This window comes from Bombina bombina, chromosome 3, assembly GCF_027579735.1.
Source record: "Bombina bombina isolate aBomBom1 chromosome 3, aBomBom1.pri, whole genome shotgun sequence".
NCBI classification, from domain to species: domain Eukaryota; kingdom Metazoa; phylum Chordata; class Amphibia; order Anura; family Bombinatoridae; genus Bombina; species Bombina bombina.
Genome location: NC_069501.1, coordinates 1179184446 through 1179211189, shown reverse-complemented (window position 1 = coordinate 1179211189; position 26744 = coordinate 1179184446). Strand labels below are relative to the sequence as shown.

Here is a 26744-nt window from a genome sequence, read left to right as displayed (position 1 = left end):
CAGCACAGTCAATGAATTGAATCTGAATCACTTTCATGATTCGATTCACCCAGTTCACTGCAGAGAGTCGAGTCAGGGATTCGAATCAGTGACTCACTAGCCAAGCCTAGACTGGGCAGGTGCTGGGAGCTGACAGTGCGTGCGGGATGGTACTGAGGATGGAGCTGACTGTGCTGCTGTGCCTGGCAGCCTTGCCCTGTATGCTTGCCCGGCTGGTTACAGAGGGAGAGGATGGATTTGCCGAGTGCAATAACTACTTCTATCAGGGTAGCCCGCCGCAGGGATTTAGTGACCCATCCCATGCCAAGATCTGTCAGAAACTCAACGGGGGGACTCAGTTTGCTACACTATATAGCACCGAGCACAAAATCCCCGTGTATTCCGCCTTTCTCTATACGGAGGATGCAGCCAGTGGTGAGGGCAGCTGGCTGGTGGAACCCCAGGTTAGTACCTCTATGCTGTACGGAACAGGGAGCGTGCGCTACGCAGGTACTTAGTACCCAGTACATAACCGAGTCTTATAGACTACTCTCTGCATGTGTGGTGTATATACAGGTTCCTCTATATGTATAGATATAATAAACAGTTTATATGCTACTAGGGGAACGTATATTATCTGTTTCTTGTATACTGCATGTTTACTAACACCACACAATTAATATGCCAATAAGGAACTATGTATCTGAGGTTATATAGAAAACCTATATGAAGCAAATAATAATCCTGACGTGACAGTGGCTTTATTGGCAGATAAGCACTGCATTGCTACTTCATCTGGCAGAAAAAGTGTTAAAGCTACAACATTATTCTATGGCACAATGAGCTCATAGGGAAGGTGCAGGTCTTTTAATGTTAAACTGGGATGGGTGTTGCATTGCTCATTATCAAATGACTGTATTTCACATAACAACATAAGCAATTATATATTTTTTGGAAATCAACCAGTTTAATAATAAAAAAATATCTTAATATATTCTAAAAAGAGCGCCAGGCTTTATATTCTTTATTATATATTATTTTGCTCATACATCCAGACTCTGAGCTATCCTAAATCTATCTGATCGTGGTTATACTCTATGGCTATATAGAAAGCGTTACATTAAAGGCCCATGTTGAATCAGATTGCTACATCCATTTATTGCTCACACTGGCAGTGAGATGCTGGTTTGGTTGACAAAGGGCCATTATACTATGCAGCTATTTACAGCAGTTATGCATACACTGATGTTTCATATATTTGCATCTCTTTTATTATGGAAACAGATCACTACAGAGCAGCTTTGATGTCAGACATGGTGTTGTGATATGCAAAAGCCTTGATGGATCAGCTGAAAAGAATGAAGGGCTTGTGTTTATCATGACAGGTCTGCCTGACGTCAGCTGTGAACAAGGGGCTTTGTCACAAGCCACTCCTTGTCTCATCTCCTTGCTGTTATTTGGGTGTGGGAGAGACTATATCCAATAATAACATTAAATTGACATTCGTGTGCCACTAGTTTATGGAGTGCACATCATACAATGGCTGGGTATGTTATGATTCAGTGTATCATTAGCTGTTTACCAAAGAAAAAATTTAATTGATTCCTACCTACACATTATAAATGTTTTTTTATTTGCTTTCACAATTCCAAAAACCTGCCAGAACACAAGCACTGCAATATTTGAGACACTTGGACAAAACAAGCAGTTGGTTTAATATATAGATTGCTGGCAATTATTTCATGTTTAAACCTTATGCACACAGGGGTGCTAGCAATAATTACATGGGTGCTACATTTTCTAAAAGTGTACACATTAACATACAAATGAAACCTATACAAATAAGTTGTTATTTGCCTTGTAAATTGTAAAAACATGCTGCTTTGTAGCACTGGACTGGAATACAAGATAACATGATTTTGTGTCATTTCCTGAAATGTAGGCATTCCAGTTCATTTCCCATTCTAGCCACCAGCACTCTATACATGGCATACACCCAGACTATGTTTAATTTATAACCAGGCTGCTTTGCTTACAATAATATTATGAATGTGTGCACAAGAAGTCCTTTATAATGCAGCCAGGCTGTGCATTTCTACTGAGTTACTCTGTTTAGGAGGCATTATGGTAACTAATGGGCAGTGCTCTGATAACTGCTTCTTATGAGGGTGGAGCTGTGTAAGGAATGAACTGCTGTAGAACAGTTTAGTTCAGATCCTGCAACATTTAAAGGGACAGTCTAGACCAAAATAAACTTTCACAATTCAGATAGAGCATGTCATTTTAAACAATTTTCCAATTTACTTTTATCACCAATTTTGCTTTGTTCTCTTGGTATTCTTAGTTGAAAGCTTAACCTAGGAGGTTCATATGCTAATTTCTTAGACCTTGAAGCTCACCTCTTTCAGATTGCATTTTAACAGTTTTTCACCACTAGAGGGTGTTAGTTCACGTATTTCATATAGATAACACTGTGCTTGTGCACGAGAAGTTATCTGGGAGCAGGCAATGATTGGCTAAACTGCAAGTCTGTCAAAAGAACTGAAAAAAGGGGCAGTTTGCAGAGGCTTAGATACAAGATAATCACAGAGGTTAAAAGTATATTATTATAACTGTGTTGGTTATGCAAAACTGGGGAATGGGTGATAAAGGGATTATCTATCTTTTAAAACAATAAAAATTCTGGTGTAGACTGTCCCTTTAAGGGATATGATATTATTTTTATTATTAATATGATTATGCTGTAAAAAGCATTACTATATTCTGCAGAGCTAAAAGGTTAGTATGATTACATAATAACATTTACTAACATCCGTTTACAAAGAAAGTAAACGGTTCTGCCCATAAGCATCTAGCTAACTAGCATCTTTATTTAAGGTCTTTTACAGCAGTGTTTCTAACAGGCCAGATTTTGTGTAATACTCTACTTAGGCTGATCAGTGTTTCAGTCCTTCTGGTGTTCAGTAAACAAAATCCGCCATCATTTTGAGAGAATGGGGAGAGGTGATATGAAAGAAACCTACAGGGATTAAATACATTTTTCACTAAAACAGCAACACCAGAATAAGGAATTATAATCTCAAATTTAGAAATAGCAGCGTGTACTGGAGTATTTTGTGGATTCACTTCTTTTACAGAAATGGAAGTAGGTTCATTGAATAAACTTAAAGTGAATGTAAATTTTGATGCTAAAGTGCCAGGTTTTTTTAAAAAATCGATTAAAAACAGGGGCACTTTAATTCAAAATTTACATTTCACTCGTTGTGAAAAAATACTTACCTTTTAAACTTGACAACCGCTCCAGTTTCCCCTGGTTGTCACAAAGCCATTTCTGACGTCAGAAATGATGGCTCGGTCATCCTCCAATCACGGCTCCCCCCCCCCCTCGGGGGAATCAGTGTCTGATTCGAAGCCGTGATTGGAGGAAGCCGGATTCTTCATTTTAGAGCCAGCAAGAGGCTTTGCGACGGGCGGAGGAAGCTGAAGCGGCTGTCAAGATTAAAAGGTATTTTTACACAACACAAGTGAAATGTAAATTTTGATGAATTAAAGTGCCCCTGTTTTTAATCGAATTTTTAAAAACCGGGCACTTTAGCATCAAAATTTACATTCACTTTAAAATAATATAAATGGACATACAGGTGCAGTAATAAAATGCTCTGTGTTAGGTGTTCTATTATTGCAGTATTGATTAAACAAAACTGTGTGTTAATCCACCACTTGGGGTTTAAATTGACAGTAAAGTTAAACTTTCATGATTCAGACAGAGCATACAATGTTAAACAACATTCCCCTTCACTCTGTTATCTTACTTTGCTTTGTTCTGTTGGCATCCTTTATTGAAAAGCATTCCTAGGCAGGAGCAGCAGTGCACTACTAGGAGCTAGCTGCTGATTGGTGGCTGCACATATATACTTTTGTCATTGGCTCATCCAGTGCGTTCAGCTGCTCCTTCAACAAATAGTACAAAAAGAATAAAGCATATTTTGATAATCAAAGTAAATCAGAAAATGTTAATTAAGCAGATATAGTAAACATATAGGCTTCTTGCAGATCCAGTTCTAATTCAGACTTTAAAACACATTACAAGGTTCTAATAAAACGGTTTCCAAAACATCCCTGGTAATCATACACTTTATCTTTTGCTGGCACAAGGTCATTCCAGTAGTTCTTAAGGGACAAGAAAGGGAATATAAAAGCATTAATGTAATTTTATCTTTGGACAACTTTCAGCCTTTTTTCTAAACATCTCAGAAAACTCTATTTCCTGCTACATTTTTTAGGGAGGGATGGGATTCTACACTACAGAAATGAGGGAGGGGCGGCCCCAATGACAATTGGTTGATGGGATGAGGGGGGATCGCTACATTACAAAAATTGTTTTTATATACATAAGAAAAAATATATATAAATTGGGTACTGGCAGACAGTTGCCAGTACCTAAGATGGTGGCTATTAGAGGGGAGGAGGGTTAGAGAGCTGTTTAGGGGGATCAGGGAGATCAGGGAGGATTCCCTACACTACAGAAATTAAAATAAAAAATATACATATTAAAAAAAAAAAACAACTTATCCCTAAACTGCATAGACTGTCTGTCTGCCAGTACATACGATTGTTAATATGATTGCATTTAGCAGTATAACAGTGGTATGAAATATACCAAAATGGGAATAGATTAATACTTTGGACTGTCCACTAAAAAAAAAAAATATATACATTATTATTTTTATATATATATATATATATATATATATATATATATATATATATATATATTATAATAATACTTTTTTTTTTTTTATAGGTAATAGTCCTTAAGGGGTTACAGGACCTTTTTAAATACAGTAGATCAAAAATGCACAATAACAAGACAATGCAATTGAGCTTACTCTGAATTTCAAATGAGCAATAGATTTTTTTTTACATACCACCTGCATCATGTGACAGCCATCAGCCAATCACAAAATGCATATATGTATACACTGTGACTGAACTCTTGCACATGCATATAAAAAGATTTATTTTGATAATGGAAGCAAATTGTTTAAAGTGGCATGCTTTATCTGTCTCATGAAAGTTTAAAGGGACAGTGAAGTCAAATTTAAACTTAAAGGACCAGTCAACACATTAGATTTGCATAATCAACAAATGCAAGATAACAAGACAATGCAATAGCACTTAGTCTGAACTTTAAATGAGTAGTAGATTTTTTTATAACAAATTTCAAAGTTATGTATATTTCCACTCCCCTTGTACCATGTGATAGCAATCAGCCAATCACAAATGCATATACGTATAGTCTATGAGTTCTTGCACATGCTCAGTAGGATCTGGTGACTCAAAAATTGTAAATATAAAAGACTGTTCACATTTTTTTTAATGGAAGTAAATTGGAAAGTTGTTTAAAATTACATGCTGTATCTGAATCATGAAAATGTAATTTAACCTGAGTGTCCCTTTAAATGGGTTTGATAGAGCATGAAATATTAAACCACTTTCTGATTTACTTCTATTACCAATTTTGCTTATTTCTCTTGATATCCTTTGATATTGAGTAATTTTAGGTAATCTCAGGAGCATGCATGTGTCTTTAGCAATCTGGCAGCAGTGTTTGCAACAATGCTTATAGCAATCTTATACATAGTTGCAAACTCTGCTGCCGTTAAGTATGTGTAGCATTCTATGGCAGCAGTGTAAATAACAATGTATAACATTGCTATAAGCATTATTGCAAACACTGCTGCCAGGTGGCTAAAGACACGTGCACACTCCTTAGCTCACCTAGGATTACAAGAGAACTAAGCAGAATTGGAAATAGACGTTAATTAGAAAGTTGGTTAAAATGTTATGTGCTATCCAACCATTTAACCATTTAAAGGGACAGTAAAGTCATAGACATTCATGATTTAGACACGGCATACAATTTTAAACAACTTTCCAATTTACTTATTTAATTTAGCTTCCTTCTCGTTATCCTTTGCTGAAAGGTTTATCTAGGAAAACTCAGGAGCAGCAAAGAACCTAGGTTCTAGCTGCTGATTTGCGGCTATATATATATATATAATCGTGTGTATATGTGTGGTGTGTGTGTTTCATGTCCTTTTAAAGGGACAGTCTACACCACAATTTTTATTGTTTTAAAAGATAGATAATCCCTTTATTACCCATTCCCCAGTTTTGCATAACCAACACAGTTATAATAATATACTTTTAACCTCTGGGATTATCTTGTATCTAAGCCTCTGCAAACTGCCCCTTTATTTCAGTTCTTTTGACAGACTTACAGTCTAGCCAATCAGTGCCTGCTCCCAGATAACTTCACGTGCACAAGCACAGTGTTATCTATATGAAATACGTTAACTAACACCCTCTAGTGGTAAAAAACTGTTAAAATGCATTTTGTAAAGAGGTGGCCTTCAAGGTCTAAGAAATTAGCATATGAACCTCCTAGGTTAAGCTTTCAACTAAGAATACCAAGAGAACAAAGCAAAATTGGTGATAAAAGTAAATTGGAAAATTGTTTAAAATTACATGCTCTATCTGAATTGTGAAAGTTTATTTTGGCCTAGACTGTCCCTTTAAGATTGTTTGTTTGACTTTACTGTCCTGTTTTTACTTTAGTGGTCTTTTAAGTTGTACTTGAAAATACTTAAGTGTACTTAAACATTCTTAAAAGTTCAGTTAACCTCTCTGAAGGTCTGTTAGGTTCCTTTTAGTCTGAAGGTATGTTAGGTCTGAATAGCATTTTCTTTATTGCATATTCAGCCTTTGGAACAGGAAATGTGACTAATGGGAGGGGGGTCTCCAGTTCTCACTCCAGTAATTCCCACACATGTATAAAAGTATTGCTCCATATAATATACACACTTGTTCAGAGGAGGCCTTCACTGTTCTATTGACCTTTAAATGCACAGCACTGTGAGTGCGCTCTGGTTGCAGGCTCAGTGACATATATTATGGCTTCCAATTTCTTAGTTCAGCACCTGGGTAGCACTTGCTGATCGGTGGCTAAATGTAGCCACCTATCAGCAAGCCCTACCCAAGTGCTAAACCAAAAATGGGCCAGCTCCTAAACTTATGTTTCAGCTTTTCAAATAAAGATACTAAAATAATGAAGAAAAATTGATAATAGGAGTAAATTAGAAAGTTGCGTAAAATTGTATGCTCTATCTGAATCATGAATTAAAAAAAATGGGTTTCATATCCCTTTAATAATCATTAACAAATATTTTAATGTTTAAAATTTATTACTTTTTTTTGTAAAACATGTTTCTATATTGAAACTTTTATTTTTTTTATTTTATGCTTGTGTGGTGTTTCACTGCCCAGCATTATGCGTTCTGCTCATCATCCAATGAGCAATCAGCTCTTAAGGTCCAGTTGTAGACAGTCAGAATCTTCATGTTTGCTTCAAACTCAATGTAAATGGCTTTAACATCATTTTTTGTTAATGCAGACGTGTTTTTGCTGTGGTTAAATAGGGCTTTTTCACATGCATGGCATTTTTAGAGCTCACTGACTCTTTAATAATTAGGTTTTATTTGTCTGAGAGCTAGATTTACCTGCAGGTCTTGCTGTGCTTGACTTAAGAGGTTGGAATGTGGGTGTGTGCAGTAGTCAGGCTGGTATGTGCTGGTCAGCTCCATTGCATGGAATTTAAAGAGAAAAAAAAATGACATTTTGTGTGTACTTATTACATGATGACCAACTTTAAAAGTGTAAGTTTAGTTTTGTATTTGTTAAAGGGGTATAATACTTAGTGCTGTAAATATAATCTCTACAATTTACAAATGCCTTGCTATGTTAAAGGGATATAAGACTCACAATATTTCTTTCATGATTCAGATAGAACATATCATTATAAACCTCTTTCTAATTTACTTCTATTATCAATTTTTATTTGTTCTATTAGTAACTTTTGTTGGAACGCAGGGAGGCAAGCTTAGGAGGTATCCCTTTAAAAAATTTATTGCATTTCTTTGGTAACAGATTAATATGTCACTATGCCTCAATGGTCTCTTTTTTTCTACTACCTCTAATAATTCAGATACATATGGGCTTTCAGCTTGCAAAGCTTATACAGGTACAAACCCGTTTATCCAAACTGCTTGAGACTAGAAAAAAGTTTGTATATTCACATCTGTAAAATGGACAACTTGGAGAGGGGATGGACCAAGTGTAAACAATATCTTTATTATTATTTACATCACAATACAGCGTTTGTATACACAGTACCGTCACAAAGATAGAACAGTACTGTAATCAGAAAGGTAATGGTTTTAAATAAATATAGACAGACAGTGAAGATTGTGACTTAAAAAAAAATGTTAATGAAAAAGGTCTGAATTGTTGAATTTCGGATTAGGGGATTTGTACCATTCCGTTTTGAATAAGCCTTAGGGCTAGATTTATCAAAGGCTAGGCGAACTCTGTATGTTCTTCGCCTGTAACTGCGTCCCAGCTCGCCTCCCGCCTAAATTTATAAAAAAAATAGACTTAACTTTGCGCAGGCGAGCTGGGGCGTAGTAATGATAAATTGCGCCTGTCGGGAACAGCATTTACTCCCTATAAATATTTGCGCCGCCATGTTTTGATTATTAAAAAAACGTTTTTAAGGTAACTAATTAGCTAATATTTATATTACACAATGTTTCTGTGTTGTTTGTGCCATAAGTTGACACAAAAATGAATATGTCGATATACACATATAAAACTTTTAGTACCATATGCGCCTGTGGAAGCGCAAATTACTGGGAATAACAGTATCTTCTTTGCGCTGAACTTTTGAAAAATTAGTTGAAAGAGTAAAGTACTGCATCTCAAGATGTAAAAGCATGTATTATAATGGTGTTCGACTCAGTCTGTATGGCGAAATATACAACACGCAATTACAGCCGGAATTATCGGCGGAAAGCAATGATGAATAAGCAACTGGGCGTATTTGTAGGTCGGGCTGTTAAATTACGCCTATTACTAATGTATATTGGTGCACTTGGGAGCGCGCCTTTGTGCCTAGGCGAATGCAAGTGAAGTGCGAAGAAGTTTCTTTCAGATTTGCGCAATTATAGGCGCAGAGTACTTTGATAAATATGAGGATCCATTTGTATGCGTTATTTTGGACGATATTAGAGGAGAATGGCTTTGATAAATCTAGCCCTTAGTATGGGAAAAAAATATGAAGAGGCAAAGGGGCCTATTTAAGAAAGTGCGAGCGGGCATGATCTGATATTGCGGATCATGTCTGCTGCACATCAATAAATGCTGACAGTATATGCTGTCAGCATTTATCATTGCACCAGCAGTTCTTGTGAACCTCTGGTGCAACGCCGCCTCCTGCAGATTCGCGGACAAACGGCCACTAGCAGGATCAGGTTGATTTCCGGCGATGTCTGTCCGCCGCCTCAGAGCAGGCGGACCGGTTATGGAGCAGCGGTCTTTAGTCCGCTGCTTCATAACTTGTGTTTCTGGCAAGCATGAAGGCTCGCCAGAAACACGGGGCATCAAGCTCCATACAGAGTTTATAAAAATGCCCTAAAGTCTGTTAGTATATTCAAGAAGAACTTATTAATGATCATTAGATGCACTGATGATGTTTCCGTGATCACATATTCAATTTTATATTTTATTTCATTCTTCTATTTCACCCAGTTATGGTATTCTGTCCACATAATCTCAGGAAAACGTGCATTTTCTATTTCAGTCCAAGCGGGTTTTTTTTTTAGCTGTGTTATTTAAAACTTTTTAATTTCCTTTCTTTTTATTTCCTGTCTTATCTCCAACTTCTTGTGTTGGCTGTATCTTAAAATTGTGTTCTAAAAAAATATTCTTGATTGGTTTTAGAGATTAGCCCAAAGACCTCAGTGTCAGAAGCACTGATGTTTATTTTTAGCTTAGATTCAAGAAAAGAAAGAAAGGATAAAAAAAAACTTTGCTCGTGCGTGAGACTACAATGTTCTACAAACTGCACATGCGGGCCATCATGATGGTTCTACCTAGGTAGACTATCGTTAAAGGGCCCGCATAATGAGAAAAACCCTGGGTTTGGCCGCAATAATAATTTTGAAAATAAAATACAGGTAAACAGTAGAAAACCTTTTTAATAGCTATTAATTACAAATAGAATTGATTTTTAATTGTATTCTTAAAATGGATCAAAATGTACTCAGCTAGCTTTTTCATTAGTGCATTGCTGCGAGCTGACTTTAACTATGTGTCAAACATATTTATAGGGGTTAAAGGGACAGGAAACCCAAATATTTTATTTCATGAGTCAGATCATACAATTTTTAAACAACTTTTCAAATAACTTTTAAAATCAATTTTGCTTTGTTCTCTTGAGATCCTTTATTGAAAGAGCAGCAATGCACTACTGGGAGCTAGCTGAACACATAAATTAAGCCACTGACAAGAGGAATATATGTTCAGCCACCAATCAGCAGCTAGCTCCCAGTAGTGCTTTGCTGCTCTTTAGCCGATCTAGGTATTCTTTTCAACTAAGGATAAGTAAAGAATGAGGCAAATTAGATAACAAATGTAAATGGGAAAGTTGTTAAAAATTTAGTTGTATTTGAATCATGAAAGATAAATTTTGATTTCATTTGCTTCTTTCTCTTGTTATCCTTTGTTGAAGGGTTTGTCTAGGTAAGCTCAGGAGCAGCAAATCCACCTGGGTGCTAGCTGCTGATTGGTGGCTATATATATATATATATATATATATATATATATATATATATATATATATATATATATATATATATATATATATATATATATATATATTCGATTGTCATTGGCTCACCTCATGTGTTGTTAGCAACTAGTAGTGCATTGCTTCTCCTTCAACAAATGATACAAAAAGAATGAAGAAAATCTGATAATAGAAATAAACTGGTTGTATAAAGCTGGCATAAAAGTTATTAAAGCTTTTATGCTCTACCTAAATCATGAAAGAAAAAAATTGGGTTTCATGCCCCAAAACACACTGTAATTACAATGCGTTGCCGTGCTATAGAATAACAAATCTTATTTTTTAAAACAAATTAACATTGTGTTTGATGCAATTGTTTATCAATAGCCAAAATCTGTTACTACTTGCCTTATCAGGAGGAGGTAATCTATCCTTGTGTCTACAGCTGACAAGGCTAGCCACAGTATAAAGTGCATTGTTTTGCAGTTGTTATCTGCTGAAGCAAATTAGGGAAATTATATGTAGCTGGGTTAGCCTTCAGAAGTCTGCATTGTACTTCAGTTTTGAGAATTAGAAAAAAATCCTATTTTCAGAGCTGAATTACATGAAAATGAGCAAAATAAATAAAGTATTTATTTTGTAAAGTGGTTTCACTATGCATAACTAAACTGTTTTTACATTAAAATCATAAGGTGTTTACTGGTCCCGAAAGCTTGACTGTGAAAAATTTAATCATTTCAGGACACTGGACACATATTAGTAATTAGTATCATGTGTTATACTACAAGCTTGTTCCTTGTACGCCCACATCAATTAGAAGCTAAGTATGTTCCCAGATAATTTATAGATACAATTTGCAATATTATAATGCAAATATACCCATAACGTTTTACCAAGACTAATGATTCTTGCCCATGTTCGGCAGAGTTGCAGTTTTAAAGTCTCACACACTCTCACTCCTACTCTTTCACTCACTCACACTCACTTTATTTTCAAAATGAGTTTGATTAAACATCCATATACTTACTACTACTGATATCAATTAAGATTTAAAATGAACTAATTGTTAATAATTTTAGGACATCCCTGAAGACATTAGAGCTTTGAAAGCTTGCATTTTAAAACCAATAATGACTATTATGACAAAAAAAATGACGTCCCCTGGAGTGCAAGCTGTTATTATTGGCAATGTCTTGTGGCATGAGGTAAATGTGTGCTCTACAGACCATTATTGACTGCTTAGTGACCATGCATGAGTAAAGTGCTGCACTTCTATTTCAAAGTCATTAACAAATCAATATTTTTAAAGCAAAATTCCTTATAATATTCGGCATAAGTGCCTGCACTTAATTGACCTCCTGCTGCCTTAGGAGGAATACATATCTGTATTGATATTTTCTTAAATAAGTTTCCTTTTTATTATTTCTTTTCATAAATAATTTAAATTCATATTCTGCAAATATGAATATTTGCCATCCAAGTATTTTGCAATTGTTTTTCAATTAAGACAGATACTGTGTATATACTGTATATGTGTGTATGTATATGTGTGTGTATATATATATATATATATATATATATAGTGTATATGTGTTTTGACAAAGGGGGAAACCCCGAAACGTTACTATTAAAAATCACTAAGGTGGATTTATGAAGACCTACGAGTGCGGTCTCTATTCTTGTGATATATGTGTATTTATGCACCGCACCTGGGCAATTGAAAAAACGTGAGTGCTTGGTAAACACTTTGTGGATATATATATGTATATGTATATGTGTGTGTATATATATATATATATATTTTATTTATTTTTGTTGGCCAGGGTGTCCAACTTAAAGGGACAGTCGACACCAGAATTTTTGTTCTTTAAAAAAATAGATAATCCCTTTATTACCCATTCCCCATTTTTGCATACCCAACACTGTTATGTTAATGTACTTTTTATCTCTGGGATTAACTTGTATCTAAGCATCTTTTGACAGCCCCTTGATCATATGCCATTTTATTTATTGACTTTTATTTTAGCCAATTAGTGCAGTGTCTGCCACAAGCCATGTGAACCCACCAGTTATACTGAAAATATAAATTCTGCATTATTGGTTATAAAAAGCTATGTCCCCAAGAGACATCAGAAGAAGGCAACCTCTAAGTAAGGGGATGGGAGAGAAATAGAGACACATTTTTACTGAAAGGGTGTCCCTGTATCTTCTTGTGATACAACAAACTGTTATAAGCTACTTGTTCGAGTACATTGTCACCCTGAGTACATTGCCACAACGTTTTTACAATTACTTATACCAGCCTCATAGCATTTTTTTGTATTGGAAATTGCAACATTAGGTTTTATGTGGCTTTTGAAATTGAAAACCTCAGAACCTAAGTATTAACCTTTTGTGTACAGAGAGAGACAAGGTAAGGAAACCTTTATATATAATGAGAGTTAATACCAGGAGTTCTGCTCTTCCTGCTGGCTCAACCCATTTGACTGGGCATGTTCTCAAGGACAAAAGACATTAAACTGCTGGAAGCAAATTTAATGGATATTACCATGTTGTTTTTCCTCATGTGCCTGCAGCTGGTCTCTTATTTTAACCATTTACAGGTTCTGATTGGTGAAGCTCTGCATTTTCATACAGGGCACCACCATCTTGGATCTCACGTATTCCCACACCATGTGATAGAAGTGGTAAATATTCCCAAATCTGTAGTGGTGTCAACTTTTTCACAGTATAGCGCACTCCAAGTTAGCACACACAATACAGAACCAGAGGTTTACGTTTTTGCCATTTTTATACACAGTTTATAACCTATATAAAAAGACCACATAAATAACATAAAACAAAAATAAAAATCCATTGCTCTGTGTCATGCACTCTGACTCCAAAGTACAAAATGTAGCTATCAAAAAGCAGGCAACGTCACCTGTGAATGTGCACCACTTCTTTTACAGGGCGTAAGAATACCCAAGCTCCTGCTGTCTTAGTGCGGCTCCAACCCTCTGAAACGCGCTTCCTCGAGCCGTCCGACTCTCCCTTTAGCTCTCCTCCTTTTAAATGTTCCCTAAAGACCTTTTTTTTTTTTTTTTTTTTTTTTTTTTTTGATTTTTTTTTTTTATTGAGAATCAATTTGAGGCACATATACAAAGCATGACAATAAAATCAACTCAAAGCTGCACAAGTTTACATAACAATGCATACAAATAGAATTGAACAGTTAGTGTGCCTAACAGACTGTATACCCTCTGAATGATCTTTGAGGCCACTCTTGGGTCTCCCAGTACAACATGTGGCGTCACAAAGGGTAGTCATGGGCAAAAAGAGGCCGCTCTTGGACCTCCAACGCAGATCATGAAATTAAAACAGTTAACACATTAGTCATCAGTACAAATATATATAAAGAAAAAAAAACTTATCACTATAGAACTTTATCAAGATTAATGAGCTTGAAACAATGAGACAAGTGAATAGCTTGGGAGCCAAATTAGCAACAGATTGCAAAGATTATAGAGGGATATATGTTGGGGGGTATTACATATAGTCAGATCTCTGGAAGGGTATACCCACTTCTTGGGAGGATCAACAGTAATATGCCAGTAATACTAATACGAACTGGTCATCTAGTGTTATAGGGACACACACACTAAAGCTAGGTGGAGTATTGTATATCTTAAGACGTACAACTAGGAAGAGCCAGTATACTATAGGGCTTAACAATATAAATTATAATCAAGTTTTGGAGAACTGAGTCGCAGATACATGGAGCATTTCTCAAAATAAGAACTTTACTTTGTGTCTAACCTCAGGAGTAGCAAATTTATCTCTGCAATACCCCAATATAGTATAGAAGTAATAACATTCTCGTATTAAGAGAATTATATCTAGTAACTAATATCTGCATTGAAGTCCATCAACCAGGTCCTAATTTAACAGGATCACTTTCAGTAAGAAGTATCAGCTTAGGACTTTTGGGCATAAGATTTGAGGCATTATAGATGGAGGTACAGAAATGCCCCAAAGGATGCCATAGAGTAGCGAGTCACCTTTCTTAAGTTATCTAAGATCCTGGAGTATAGCTAGGGCTGGCTCACTATTATATTACCATGCCTCATACACTCACACTGAGGGATTAGGTCTACCTAATGCAGATACAGGTAAAGGGTGTTAATATATTATTAAGCGAGCAAATAGTCACCCTGTAGGTATTTGTCATCTGAATTCCCTAAATATTTATATGTTTAAATTAAAGCAAGGGGCTTATACATTAACTATCCTAATGTTGACCCCTAATCCACACCATGTCACCACGGCCGCTGGCAACACAGTACAAGCACAAGGAGCAAGCTGGAGAGTGTGGATAACGCTAAACACTGAACTAAGAGCCCCCTAAAAAGAAAAACAAGACATATAAAACAGTGGTTTAGGCTAGAAAGTAAACAAAACTATATCAGTGTACTCATTTAGCACGGGAATATGTAATTGTTATAAACCTATTCTGCCCTACATGGCATGGTACTACTGTAAAGTCTCAGCCTTTGATCACAGACTAGAAAGTGCTGTAGCTCACAGCTATGTCGGACAAAGTCTCTCCCCCTGGATCAAAAAGACTCCGCTTCTGTTCAAAGTTAATTATGGGAGACAGTAGGCAGAGTAATCCTCCTTTTAACTCGTTATAATCTCCTGGAATGAGGTCCAGTGTCCCACTGACTAACATACAGACCACATAGTTAAGGGTGAGGGACCTCTTACCGCGCTTCATATGTCTCCTTGCTGCCTTAAGTGAAACTGGGATCCCCCTGTTCAAATTAGGGGACTTTAGGTTCACATCACCGAGAAAAGTCTCAGCCCGTTTCCTGGGGTCTTCTGTTGACAACTCTCGGGTGTCCAGTGAAGTGCCTAGCGCCTCCGTCAGAATCACTGTGGACTTTGCTGCTATTTCAGGTGCCGGCCTGCTCTGACAACAGTTAGACGTTAGCGCTAGACTGCATGTCGGGTTGTCCTGTGCAATATGCCTCCTTTGGCGATCATCCATGACAGGTGAGGGTTCCACATAACAGGAATCATCTGTTGAGCAATAGCGCATAGGCGGCATTGGGTCAGATATTCCAGTGCTCAGAGCGACAGGGTCACAGTAATCAGAACTCACAGGAACTATAGTAAATCTTGAGCTGAACAGAATTTTGTGTAATTCTTCTTCTAGGCTCCGGAAATGATTAGTTAAAAGCTGCGTCACTGAGCGTTCCCAGTTATCCAAAGCCTCCATTTGTGAGGCAGTGTTTATGGCGTGCCCCCCAGCACACAAAAGTCCAGAAAATGTTTGGCGAAGTGGCTCCCTTATACAGTATAAAGAGCAGTCTGTGGGAGGCTGTTAGAGTACGCAAATGAAGTGTAAGATAGATAGCGTAGAAGTTCTATAGCGTGTGATAAGCTAATGATTGCAGGTTTGTTCTGCTACAAATCAAATCAGAATCCTAAAGTAGGATCTCGTAACCCCAGAGTTTGGGGGGGGGGTAAGATTACGGCAGCCCCAGCCATATACTTCACAACCACACAGGGATAGCTACTTATGATCGATATGTTGCGTAGAGCAAGTTACAAAATGGAGTCCAAACCTGTGTAAAAGCTGATCGTATATCTGTCTCAAAGAGCATAGGCAAAGAACTTGTATGGTCCCCGACAGTGGGCATCCATCCGGTCCTGGCAGAAGAGACTTTCAAATCTGTTAATTGTAGTATTTTTACTTTGTAAAATATGAATAAAGTCCTTCAGGCTTGAGGAGCTTCATAAAAACACGTCGCTCCGCCCCCCCCCCAAAGACCTTTTTGTTCAGGGAAGCCTATCACCCAACTTCACTAACCCAACAGTTGCCCTCATATCCCCACTAATATTATTCCACCTTTGCAGTCCCCACCTCCTGTTTCCCATCTTCCTACCCATCTAGATTGTAAGTTCCCACGGGAATAGGGCCCTCAATTCCCCCTGTATCTGTCTGTAAAATTTTGTCTTTTATTGTATTGTTTCTACGTTGTACTTTTATCCTTGTACCCATGGGCAGCGCTGCGGAATATGTTGGCGCTTTATAAATTAATAATAATAAAATATATATAGATGACCAAGGTTAACCAACCCTGCGCCAGTCACTTGTTTGGCACAGAAAGGGTTATCAGACCCCTTCTACTGTCACTAATATGTCACAATCTAGCCGCGTCAGGCAAACATGACTTAGTTCAGTGGGTGCAAGGGTTAACAATACTCTTTAGTCTGTACTAGACGTTAAAGAAATGCCCAAAACTCGCCTTTAATGCCACCCACACTAAACTATAATATCTAGCTGCCAGCACTTAAGATTATTTGATATGGGAAATCTTAAGGAAACCCCAGATTTACACATTAAAGGGACAGTCTAGGCCAAAATAAACTTTCATGATTCAGATAGGGGATGTCATTTTTAAACAATTTTCCAATTTACTTTAACACCAATTTTGCTTTGTTCTCTTGGTATTCATAGTTGAAAGCTTAACCTAGGCGGTTCATATGCTAATTTCTTAGACCTTGAAGGTCACCTCTTTTCAGAATGCATTTTAACAGTTTTTCACCACTAGAGGGTGTTAGTTCATGTGTTTCATATAGATAACACTGTGCTTGTGCACGTGAAGTTATCTGGGAGCAGGCACTGATTGGCTAAACTGCAAGTCTGTCAAAAGAACTGAAATAAAGGGGCAGTTTGCAGAAGCTTAGATACAAGATAATCACAGAGGTTAAAAGTATATTAATATAACTGTGTTGGTTATGCAAAACTGGGGAATGGGTAATAAAGGGATTATCTATCTTTTAAAACAATAAAAATTCTGGTGTAAACTGTACCTTTAACTCTCAGAATACAATTTAGCAGAAAATAACCTAAATATACAGTTCTAATACTCCAGTCTCTTTCAGTAACGTGGTTCAAATATTAGACAAAGGCCAAAGCTTAAAGGCACAGTCTAGTCAAAATTAAACTTTCATGATTCAGATAGGGCATGCAATTTTAAACAACTTTCCAATTTACATTTAGCATCAAATCAAATTTCTCATGGTGGTATTTTTGAAAAGCTAAACCTAGGTAGGCTCAAACTGATTTCTAAACCATCTCTTAGCTCAGAGCATTTTGAAAGTTTTTCACAGTTACACAGTACTAGTTCATGTGTGTCATATAGATAACATTGTGCTCACTCCCGTGGAGTTAAGAAGTAGTTAGTCTGCCTTGATTGGCTAACCTGCATGTCTGTCAAAAGCACTGAGATAAGTGGGCAGTCTGCAGAGGCTTAGATACAAGATAATCAGAGAGGTAAAATGTGTATTAATATAACTGTGTTGTTATGCAAAACTGGACAATAAGACACTTGGACAGACATCACCAAATAATAATAGGTTTGGAGTGGTGTTAAATAGGAAGTAGTAGTTGCAAAATTATGCATGTTCATTTATTTATTTTTTTAATTATAGAGATATTTATCAGTTTTTTTTTTAAAGACATTTAAAGGGACATGATACACTTATTTTTTTGTCTATCATGTTTAGAAAAGGGCAGTGATATTTTTTTAGGAAAAGGGTCAAGTAAAAGCTTTTTAAAGCGAAACTAACCACTAACCTGAAGCGCTTGTTTGTGCACAGCTGATACCTTGCTCACTGGTTGATAAAGACAACTCTCACCAAAAATGTTGGCTTACTCTGTACAGGAACGTCACTTTTTTTTTTTTTTTTTTAATTTATATAAAAACAATGCATTGTCATAGATTGTAGAATTACATTTGGTAATCCTTTTATGGAAAAGAAAGACCTCATTCATGGATGTAGGATCCTGAGCTCCTTTGGTATCAATATGCTATTTTATGTTCCATTGTTTTTAATGAATGTATTGTACCTCTGTGTGATATGTTGGTACTTAGAAAGTCTTAATAATACATGATTTTATATTTGCCACCTAATATGTTTATTGTTCCCTTTCTTTTATTTTTCAGCTGGATGATACAGGAAGCAGTCTGGAGGAAGTGACAAATGGCGCAGACCTCTCTGAGCAGATTGGAAGCCTTGGTTCCAACCAGGCTTTGGAGGAAGACTATGCTTCCTCAGATTACCAGCCTGGATCACTCTTTCATAAAGCCCCTAATACACTTACAAATTCTGTGCCATTTTCACCAGATTTTAAAGAGAAATGGGCTTCCAACATCGAACAAATTATTAACGAAGCATTGTTACCTTACTGCGGTGATGGAGGAAACCTTCACCTCATTGCTGGTGCCATTCCTTCTAGTATTAAAATAAATGATAAAGTGACAGTTCCTGATTCTGTTTGGTTGGCAGCTTGTTGTAACAAACCTGAGGCTTGGTCTTTGGGAATTATCAAGAATACGGCTAATGCTGATGGATTAGAAGATGTTACAGTGGAAGAACTTGAGAACAATCTTTTAGGAGGTGTTAAGTTATTCTCCAACCAGTGTGGAGGAGGCGCCACACACCCAGAAAGAATCAAAATATCTGAATCCTTAGGACAATCAGAGGCAGAACCTCCAGTTAAAGCTACTGGACCGTTTTTAAGACTTCTTCAGTTTTTTTTCTGTGTTATATACGAAATAGTAAAGAGTCTGTTAAGTCTAGTATGGTTTCTGGTGAAGCAAATCTTTAGCTTCATATTTGGACGGCTGTACTGGATCTGGACTGCTGTCACTACTTATATCATTGCATTAAGCAAGGTTTTGTTAAATATCCCATGTGATGTTCTTCGTGTGTTTGGAAACATTATCTGCGGCTTTGTACGGATCCTTAACAATATGTTCAGTGTTGTGTGTTTCATACTTAGGCTGCCAGCAAGGTTCCTACTTGACATGGCCAGCTTCCCTTATTATACGTTGTGTGCCATACCCACTGTAGGCATAGACATTTTAAGTGGAGTCTGTGGTATCTTTGCTTTGGGCTTCCAAGGGGTTTTTGGTGCATTTGGTAGTTCATTCTCTGTGGCATCATTTGCAGGTGGTAGGTTTATCCAAAGATTTGTAGGACAGTCTGAAGGTTATGATGAGTGACTGGTGTGATGAGTTAAAATGGGAACAGTACTGCTGATTTTTTTTCCTGCACTTTACTGCAAGTCATCATAAGTATTTCCAGTGGAATTCATACCAACATGCTTTGTAAATCAGTGTTTGATAGCTCCACTGGAACATTATCCATATAGATACACTAACTACTGTCAACTACTAGTTGTGAGTAAATTATCCAAAACCCATTAACTGGCTTTGGATATGTTTCTATATACTCTACTTTTTTTTTTTTTGAGGGGGGGGGAGTGGGAAATAAAGAATTACTGTAATTATTCAGTTGCAATTCAGTTTGTGAGCAGATTCCAATATACAGTTAGGCAGTGCCACAATGGCAATTGTCCCTCAATTCTCTACATGGAATAATTTTCTAAAAGGTGGACAGGTTTTTTTTTTTTTTTTATTATTCATTTTTTTTTTCTTCTGACAACTTTATTAGCATTAAGCAACCTTTCCTCTCCCCCCCCCCCCCCTGTATTAGTTAAAGGCACATTAACGTTCCACATTTTCTGTAATGGTTTTAACTAGCTTTTCTTTTTTGCATGGGTTAGGTTATTTTACAGCACAACTAGTACACAGCTCCGCATTCCTTATAATTTTATAAGCTCGCTTATTTAAAAACCAGTCATGAAGTGGTAACGCTGTACACTGTATTTTGCTTTTATTAGAATGATGCAGCCAAACCACCACAATTAGACTGGAGATGGGTTAAACCATGCTTGTCCTGTTATGTCAAATTTGTAGTTTTGGTGGAATTATTAATTAAGGATAATTTATGTGCAATACAAAATACTTTTTAAAACTAATAATAAAGTAGTGAGGGTATTTTACTGTTCTGAAATTCTGTCTATCTGGGACAGTTTCTGTGATCAAAAATGATGTAGCTTGTAATATCATGTAATCCAGTTCTATCCACTAAATGTCCACATCCTGCAGAGACAACTCCATATTTCTCAAGAAAACTTTAGTTGGGGCAAAAAAATATTCCTATCTTTTTTTTGCTGTGGAAGTCTACTTCAATCTGTGTGTGTGTGTGGGGGGGGGGGGAGTGTTAAATAGCAAAAATACACCAGAAAGGAATCAATATACTGATCTTGCAGCACACCAAAACATTATTTAAACAGTATTGATGGTACTTAATATCATTTCAGTATTTTTTTTTCTTTTTAATGAAACAAATAATTTGATGGCATTTTAAAGTGACACTTACTTTTTGTGATTTTATAGTAGAGCAAAGAACATAAATAGTCAAAGCCGTGCTTTAAATTTCATGCAAAATAAATGAAAAGATCATTGCAAAAAAAAAACACTTTATAAATATGTATGATAAACTGCTAATCATTTTTTATTTGGACTGGCTTTTCAGATTTTACAAACATTTTATGTTTTACTTGTGTTATGGTAATCTATACGGTATGTATAGAGGTAGATATAGATAATTTTTTACCAGTGCAGTATAAACAACCAACTTTAGATCAAACAAATTATATTTACTCTAGAAAGTCAAAGCTTTTCAGATTAGTGTTTGGTAGACCAGTCATTTATTTTTCTGAAGATTATTTGCTAAAACACATCACCACTTTCCAGTGCCACCGAAAGATTTTAGTTTCACATATCGAGCTTAACTTTCATGCTCATGAGATTTGTGTTTACTAATTACTTATTAGGCCCAGCGTCATTTGATGGCTAGTGTTCATTCACAATGCATACACAATTGGCTTGTGTAATAATACAAAATAAAACCACATGGGTAGAGAAATGTACACTGCATGACTTATTTTTATCAGTCCTTTGTAGAGTGCCAAAAGATTCTGCTGAGCTAATTTACCAAGGGAAAAAAATATATTGTTGTTCAATAACACTACAGCTTAATTTATTTAAAATGTAATCCTCATGCAGAGTCAAAGTAAGATTCTGTTGAACAAGGTTTGACCATAAAAACTTTAGGTTCCTTCACTATGTCACTATAGTTCCCAGCAACACGGATTTATTTTTTTAGACACTAATTGTGGATTATGGGAATTTTTTATAAATATTTTCATTTGCAAAAATTATAAATTGTAATATTTTTTATGAAATCTGTTTAAAAAATGAACGCCCTTTTCACCTCCCCTTTTTTGCTTCGTAGAGTCTGGAAAATCAGTGATAGATGCAGAGTTAAGTTTGGTTTCATAAAATGTATGTTATTATTAAAAACAAAATAATCACCTCTGTGTTTATTTAGCATATGTCAATATGGGACATAGATTTTCTATTGCATATAGATTTCTTAGAAGATACAAACTAACATTCTTTGATGGGCCTCACATAAAAAGGAACATCTCATTTGCATGAGGTTGGAGGCAAATTATTTAAATCTGGATCTTTGGGACAAATCATGTAGTAGCTGCAACTAGAAGTTAAAGGTCCAGTAAATACAATATATTTGAATAATCAACAAATGAATGATAAAAAGAAAATGCAATAGCAATTATCCTGAACTTCAAATGAGTAGTAGATTTTTATTTTTTTTTTCTGACAAATTTCAAAGTGATGTCTATTTCCATTCCTGTATCATGTGACAGCCATCAGCCAATCACAAATGTATATACGTATATTCTATGAATTCTTGCACATACTCAGTAGGAGCTGGCTACTCAAAGTGTAAATATAAGGAGACTGTGCACATTTTGTTAATGGAAGTAAATTAAAAAGATGTTTAAAATTGTGTGCGCTATCAAAATCAAGTTTCATTTTGACTTGTTTCCCTTTTTTGCTTTCATGTGTGAAATTAATGTTCAGTTATGATATACACAAGGAAGCACTGCAGATAGTCATCTAGTGTAGGTTGAGCATTAAAGAATTAAGCTTTTCCACCACAATTAATGTGAATTTTTTTTAATTCTGTTTGGCACTGAGAACAAGATTAAGAAAATTACTGAATTAAAAAACTACAGTATTTCAATTAAAAATCGTAATAATATAACCAAATTAAAACTTGTTTTCATTATTTGTATTTATTGTATGTTGGCAAAATATTATCCATTATATTTCAATATATGAAGGAAAAAACTAATTTGTCTGAGTCCCTTAAACTTTCACAGCCTAAAGGCTGATGGACTTGTATGTTTTACTATTTTGTGGTAACAAAACAAATCTTTATTGATGTCTGAGTTTACAATGTCAAGAGCATCAAGGCCTTAGTGTTTTATTAAATCAAGTTGAAGAAGAAACCATAAGTAGGACAAATGTCATCATGCGCATTATAAATTTTACATTTTGACAAGGCTAATGGCAACAGCAAAATATGTCTACGTTTGCCAAGACCGACAAGTTCTCTATCAGAACAGCTCATTGTGCACCTCCATAGAATCACTTTTAGAATAACTTGTTAACTGGCTGAGGTAAAACACCTCCACTAATTTAAAAAAACATTTTAAAATATATTACTACATGTTTTTATGAGGCAAAAAAAATAATAGTTATTGATTATAATAACTGGAATGTGAACTAGCCCCATGTCTTTTAGTTGTCGTTAGCGCTATGCATTTGGAACACATGTTAAATAATGTAGTACTGATGTACCCATAGAACAAATATATCAAGGTTTTTGTGAGATCTGTAATAATCTGTTGTGTGGATAGAATATAACACAATTTGTAATATTACTTGTTTAAAGGAACAGTAAATACTTTGAGATTCTATTATAAACTAATTAACAACTTTGCAATATACTTTATTTATTTTTGCCCCCTTTTCCTTTAGATTAAAGGGATACTACACATTTTTTATTTTATGGTTCAGATAGAGCATGCAACTTAATTTATTCCTATTATCAAATTTTCTTCATTCTCTTGCTATCTTTATTTGAAAAATCAGGCGGCTAAGGAGCTGGCCTGTTTTTGGTTCAGCACCCTGGATAGCGCTTGCTGATTGGTGGGTACATTTAGCTACCAATCAGCAAGCGCAACCCAGGTTCTGAACCAAAAATGTTTTTTTCAAATAAAGATAGCAAGAGAACGAAGACAAATTGATAATAGGAGTAAATTAGAATGTTGCTTAAAATTGCATGCTCTATCTGAATCATTAAAGAAAACATTTGGGTTTAGTATCCCTTTAAGTATGAAAATTAAAAGTTTTTTTAGTTAGTTTCACCCCTGTCAAATATTCGTCAGCAGAGATAAAAACTGCAAATTAATGGAGAGTTGGATGTGTCTACTCATGTAACAAATATGATAATGCATTCCAAATATTTTCAAATTTACCCAGCATGTTAGTTTCTTGCAAGACTGCAGTGAAATGTTATAATTACAAGGTGTTTAATGTCTCTTTTAATAGATAATGTAAATGAAGCGGACTACTAACTTTTGAAACATTTTGTCAAGAAAACTGAATTGATGCACTGACTATTTGCAAACGCTATTCTCAGTCAGATGTATTGCTTTTAAATTAGCTGAGGGTGTTGTATTTTATTACATTGGAAGTATTTATTGTGTGTTATTATCTGCTGTAAGATAACATCAAAAATTTGTATAAAACGTTCAATGGATACTGATATTGAGAAATAATTATGCGTAATTGAAAGGGAGCAAATTAAAACAAAACAAAAAAATTGCATTGTGCATTCATTATTTATTTTGCTTGCTTTAACTGTATTTTTTTCTTGGTAAGTGTGTGTTTTTTTTTTTTTTTTCCACTTCCCCAAGAAAGGGTGCCATGCCGCTCATTATTATGGAGTGTGTCATAGTTTGGTTGAGCTTTTTAGTTTTGTTTATAATATTATGTATTATTTTCTAAATGGCCACCGCAAAAGAGACAAAGTAAACATACTAAAGGAGTGTGTCCTTGGACTGCACTTAATTTTCAAAACCTTGAAAAACAAGATTCCATTCTAAATGTTTTTTTTAGTACTTATATTGTATTCAATTTTTTTTCTCCAAACTATATATAAAGTGTGTGTATGTTCTAAATCGCTATGCAATATAAGGACATTTTTGGACCAATGTGCAAATAGTATGACTACTATATGTAAATTAAAGGGACAGTCTTCTTAATTTTTTTATTGTTTAAAAAGATAGATAACACCTACTAACCATTCCCCAGCTTTGCACAACCAACAATATTATATTAATATACTTTTTAACCTCTAAATATCTGCATGTTTCTAAGCCCCTGTAGGCCACCTCATCTCTGTGCATTTTATAAGCTTTTCACATTCAGACAGTGCTAGTTTCATGTGTGTCATATAGATAAAAATTGTCCTCACTCCTGTGGAGTTATTTATGAAGCAGCAGTAATTGGCTAAAGGGACAGTGTGCAGAGGCTTAGCTGCAAGGTAATCACAGAGGTAAAAAGTATATTAATATAACTGGTTATGCAAAATTGTGAAATTGGTAATAAAGGGATTATCTATTTATTTTTAAACAATACATAATCTGAAGTAGACTGTCCCCTTTAAATATTATTTTTAAATGTTTGTCCGATAAGATTAAAATCAGTACATCTATGGCAGGCTTATAAAACACTGGGATGAAAATTATTTTCAATAATTAAAGAGGCTACAGCTGTTTGTTTTTGTTTTTTTAAATAGGAAAATTAATAAAAATAAGATAATTTCATCTTTTTTTTTTTTTTTTTTTCCTGTGCTCTGTATCACAGTTTATATTTAAACTATATATATATATATATATATATATATATATATATATATATATATATATATATATATATATATATTAGAGCTGCAACAACTAATCAATATAATCGATTATAAAAATAGTTGTCAACGAATCTCATAATTAGTTGGTCTGTGCACAGCACCAGTTGCTTCACTCTGATGGACTCCTGCACATGGTTTTGTGTTTTATGGTTATGTCCTTAGCCTAAAGGACGTCTACAGCCGTTTACGTTTCACTTTTTATGGACAGTATAAGTTTCTGTTTAAGTTTCCAACTACTCCTGGCTTATGTGCAACCCAGAAATAATAGGAATCCGTCATTTGGATTGATTATATTAAATCCGATGATTTGGGACTATGCTTTGCATGATATAGTGCCGAGCTTATTATTTACACGTAGCCCTAGATTTATGGTTATTTGAATTGATGTGCACTATTATCTGTTTGCACAATTATTAGCGTATCGCTTGCTATTACTGATTATGTGTACTGTATAGATCAGGGGTGCCCACACTTTTTTTGTGTTGAGATCTACTCTTCAAATGACGAGATCTACCCACTAAATATGGTCTGGCTTATAAGCTTACATTCCTGCTTTTTCAATTAAAGATACCAAGAGAATAAAGAAATTGATTATAGGAGTAAATTAGAAAGTTGTTTAAAACTGCATGTTTTATGTCTGAATCATGAAAAAAATTAAGTGTGTTTCATATCCCTTTAAGGTTGCATGATTTAGCAACACATGGATGTGCAAAAGCATAAAGATACAACAGATTAATCCTGACGACAAAAATAGCACTGACTTTAATTCAAGTTAACAGGAGCAACTCCTTGTGCAACTCCTTGTTACAAAACACTGCATTCAAATTACTGCCTTTGACCCCCTTTACTTTGCGCTGCGGGCTTGGCATGATATGACCCAGTGAGGCTTACACAAATAAATTTCAATAGCGCGCCATGCAGACCACCATTTCTTACCGGGTCAACTATTGACGCTTACCCTCCTAACTATACTATACCGCCATATCCAGTGAAAGAGTACTCCCTCAACCATGCTTTTGATAGGCCAATTGTGTTGTCGTTCAAAAATCATCTACATTGAGTGGTTGAAATCAATGTCCCTCAAGATCCAATCCTGTAGCACTTTTCGTGTCCGACCATCAGACTGTTTAATGACCTGCCCCTTTGCACACTGCGGTAGATAAAGCGGTATCCCTAGCAACCATACTCTACTCACGCGATCTCAACACTAGGACGTAACTTGATCACATCATTTTGATCATATTGGTCACGATCTACCAGCAGCACCTTCGGGATCTACTCGATCTACCTATTGGGCACCCCTGGTATA

The 26744-nt window shown here is 35.6% G+C and overlaps 1 protein-coding gene across 1 annotated transcript; it reads left to right on the top strand.

The window, feature by feature from the left end:
* ENDOD1 (endonuclease domain containing 1) lies at positions 1–24331 on the top strand. The gene is made up of 2 exons (XM_053708604.1): positions 1–443; positions 18664–24331. Exons 1-2 carry the CDS (start codon positions 147–149, stop codon positions 19723–19725), a joined length of 1359 nt encoding a protein of 452 aa, XP_053564579.1. The 5' UTR covers positions 1–146; the 3' UTR covers positions 19726–24331.
* The last annotated feature ends 2413 nt before the right edge of the window (positions 24332–26744 follow it).

What these genes read in the sequence shown, in the direction of transcription:
- ENDOD1 (XM_053708604.1), top strand. Translation starts at nt 147, where the DNA reads ATGGTACTGAGGATGGAGCTGACTGTGCTGCTGTGCCTGGCAGCCTTG. An exon ending in GCTGGCTGGTGGAACCCCAG is followed by an intron (nt 444 to 18,663) that starts GTTAGTACCTCT and finishes TTTATTTTTCAG; the next exon opens with CTGGATGATACAGGAAGCAG.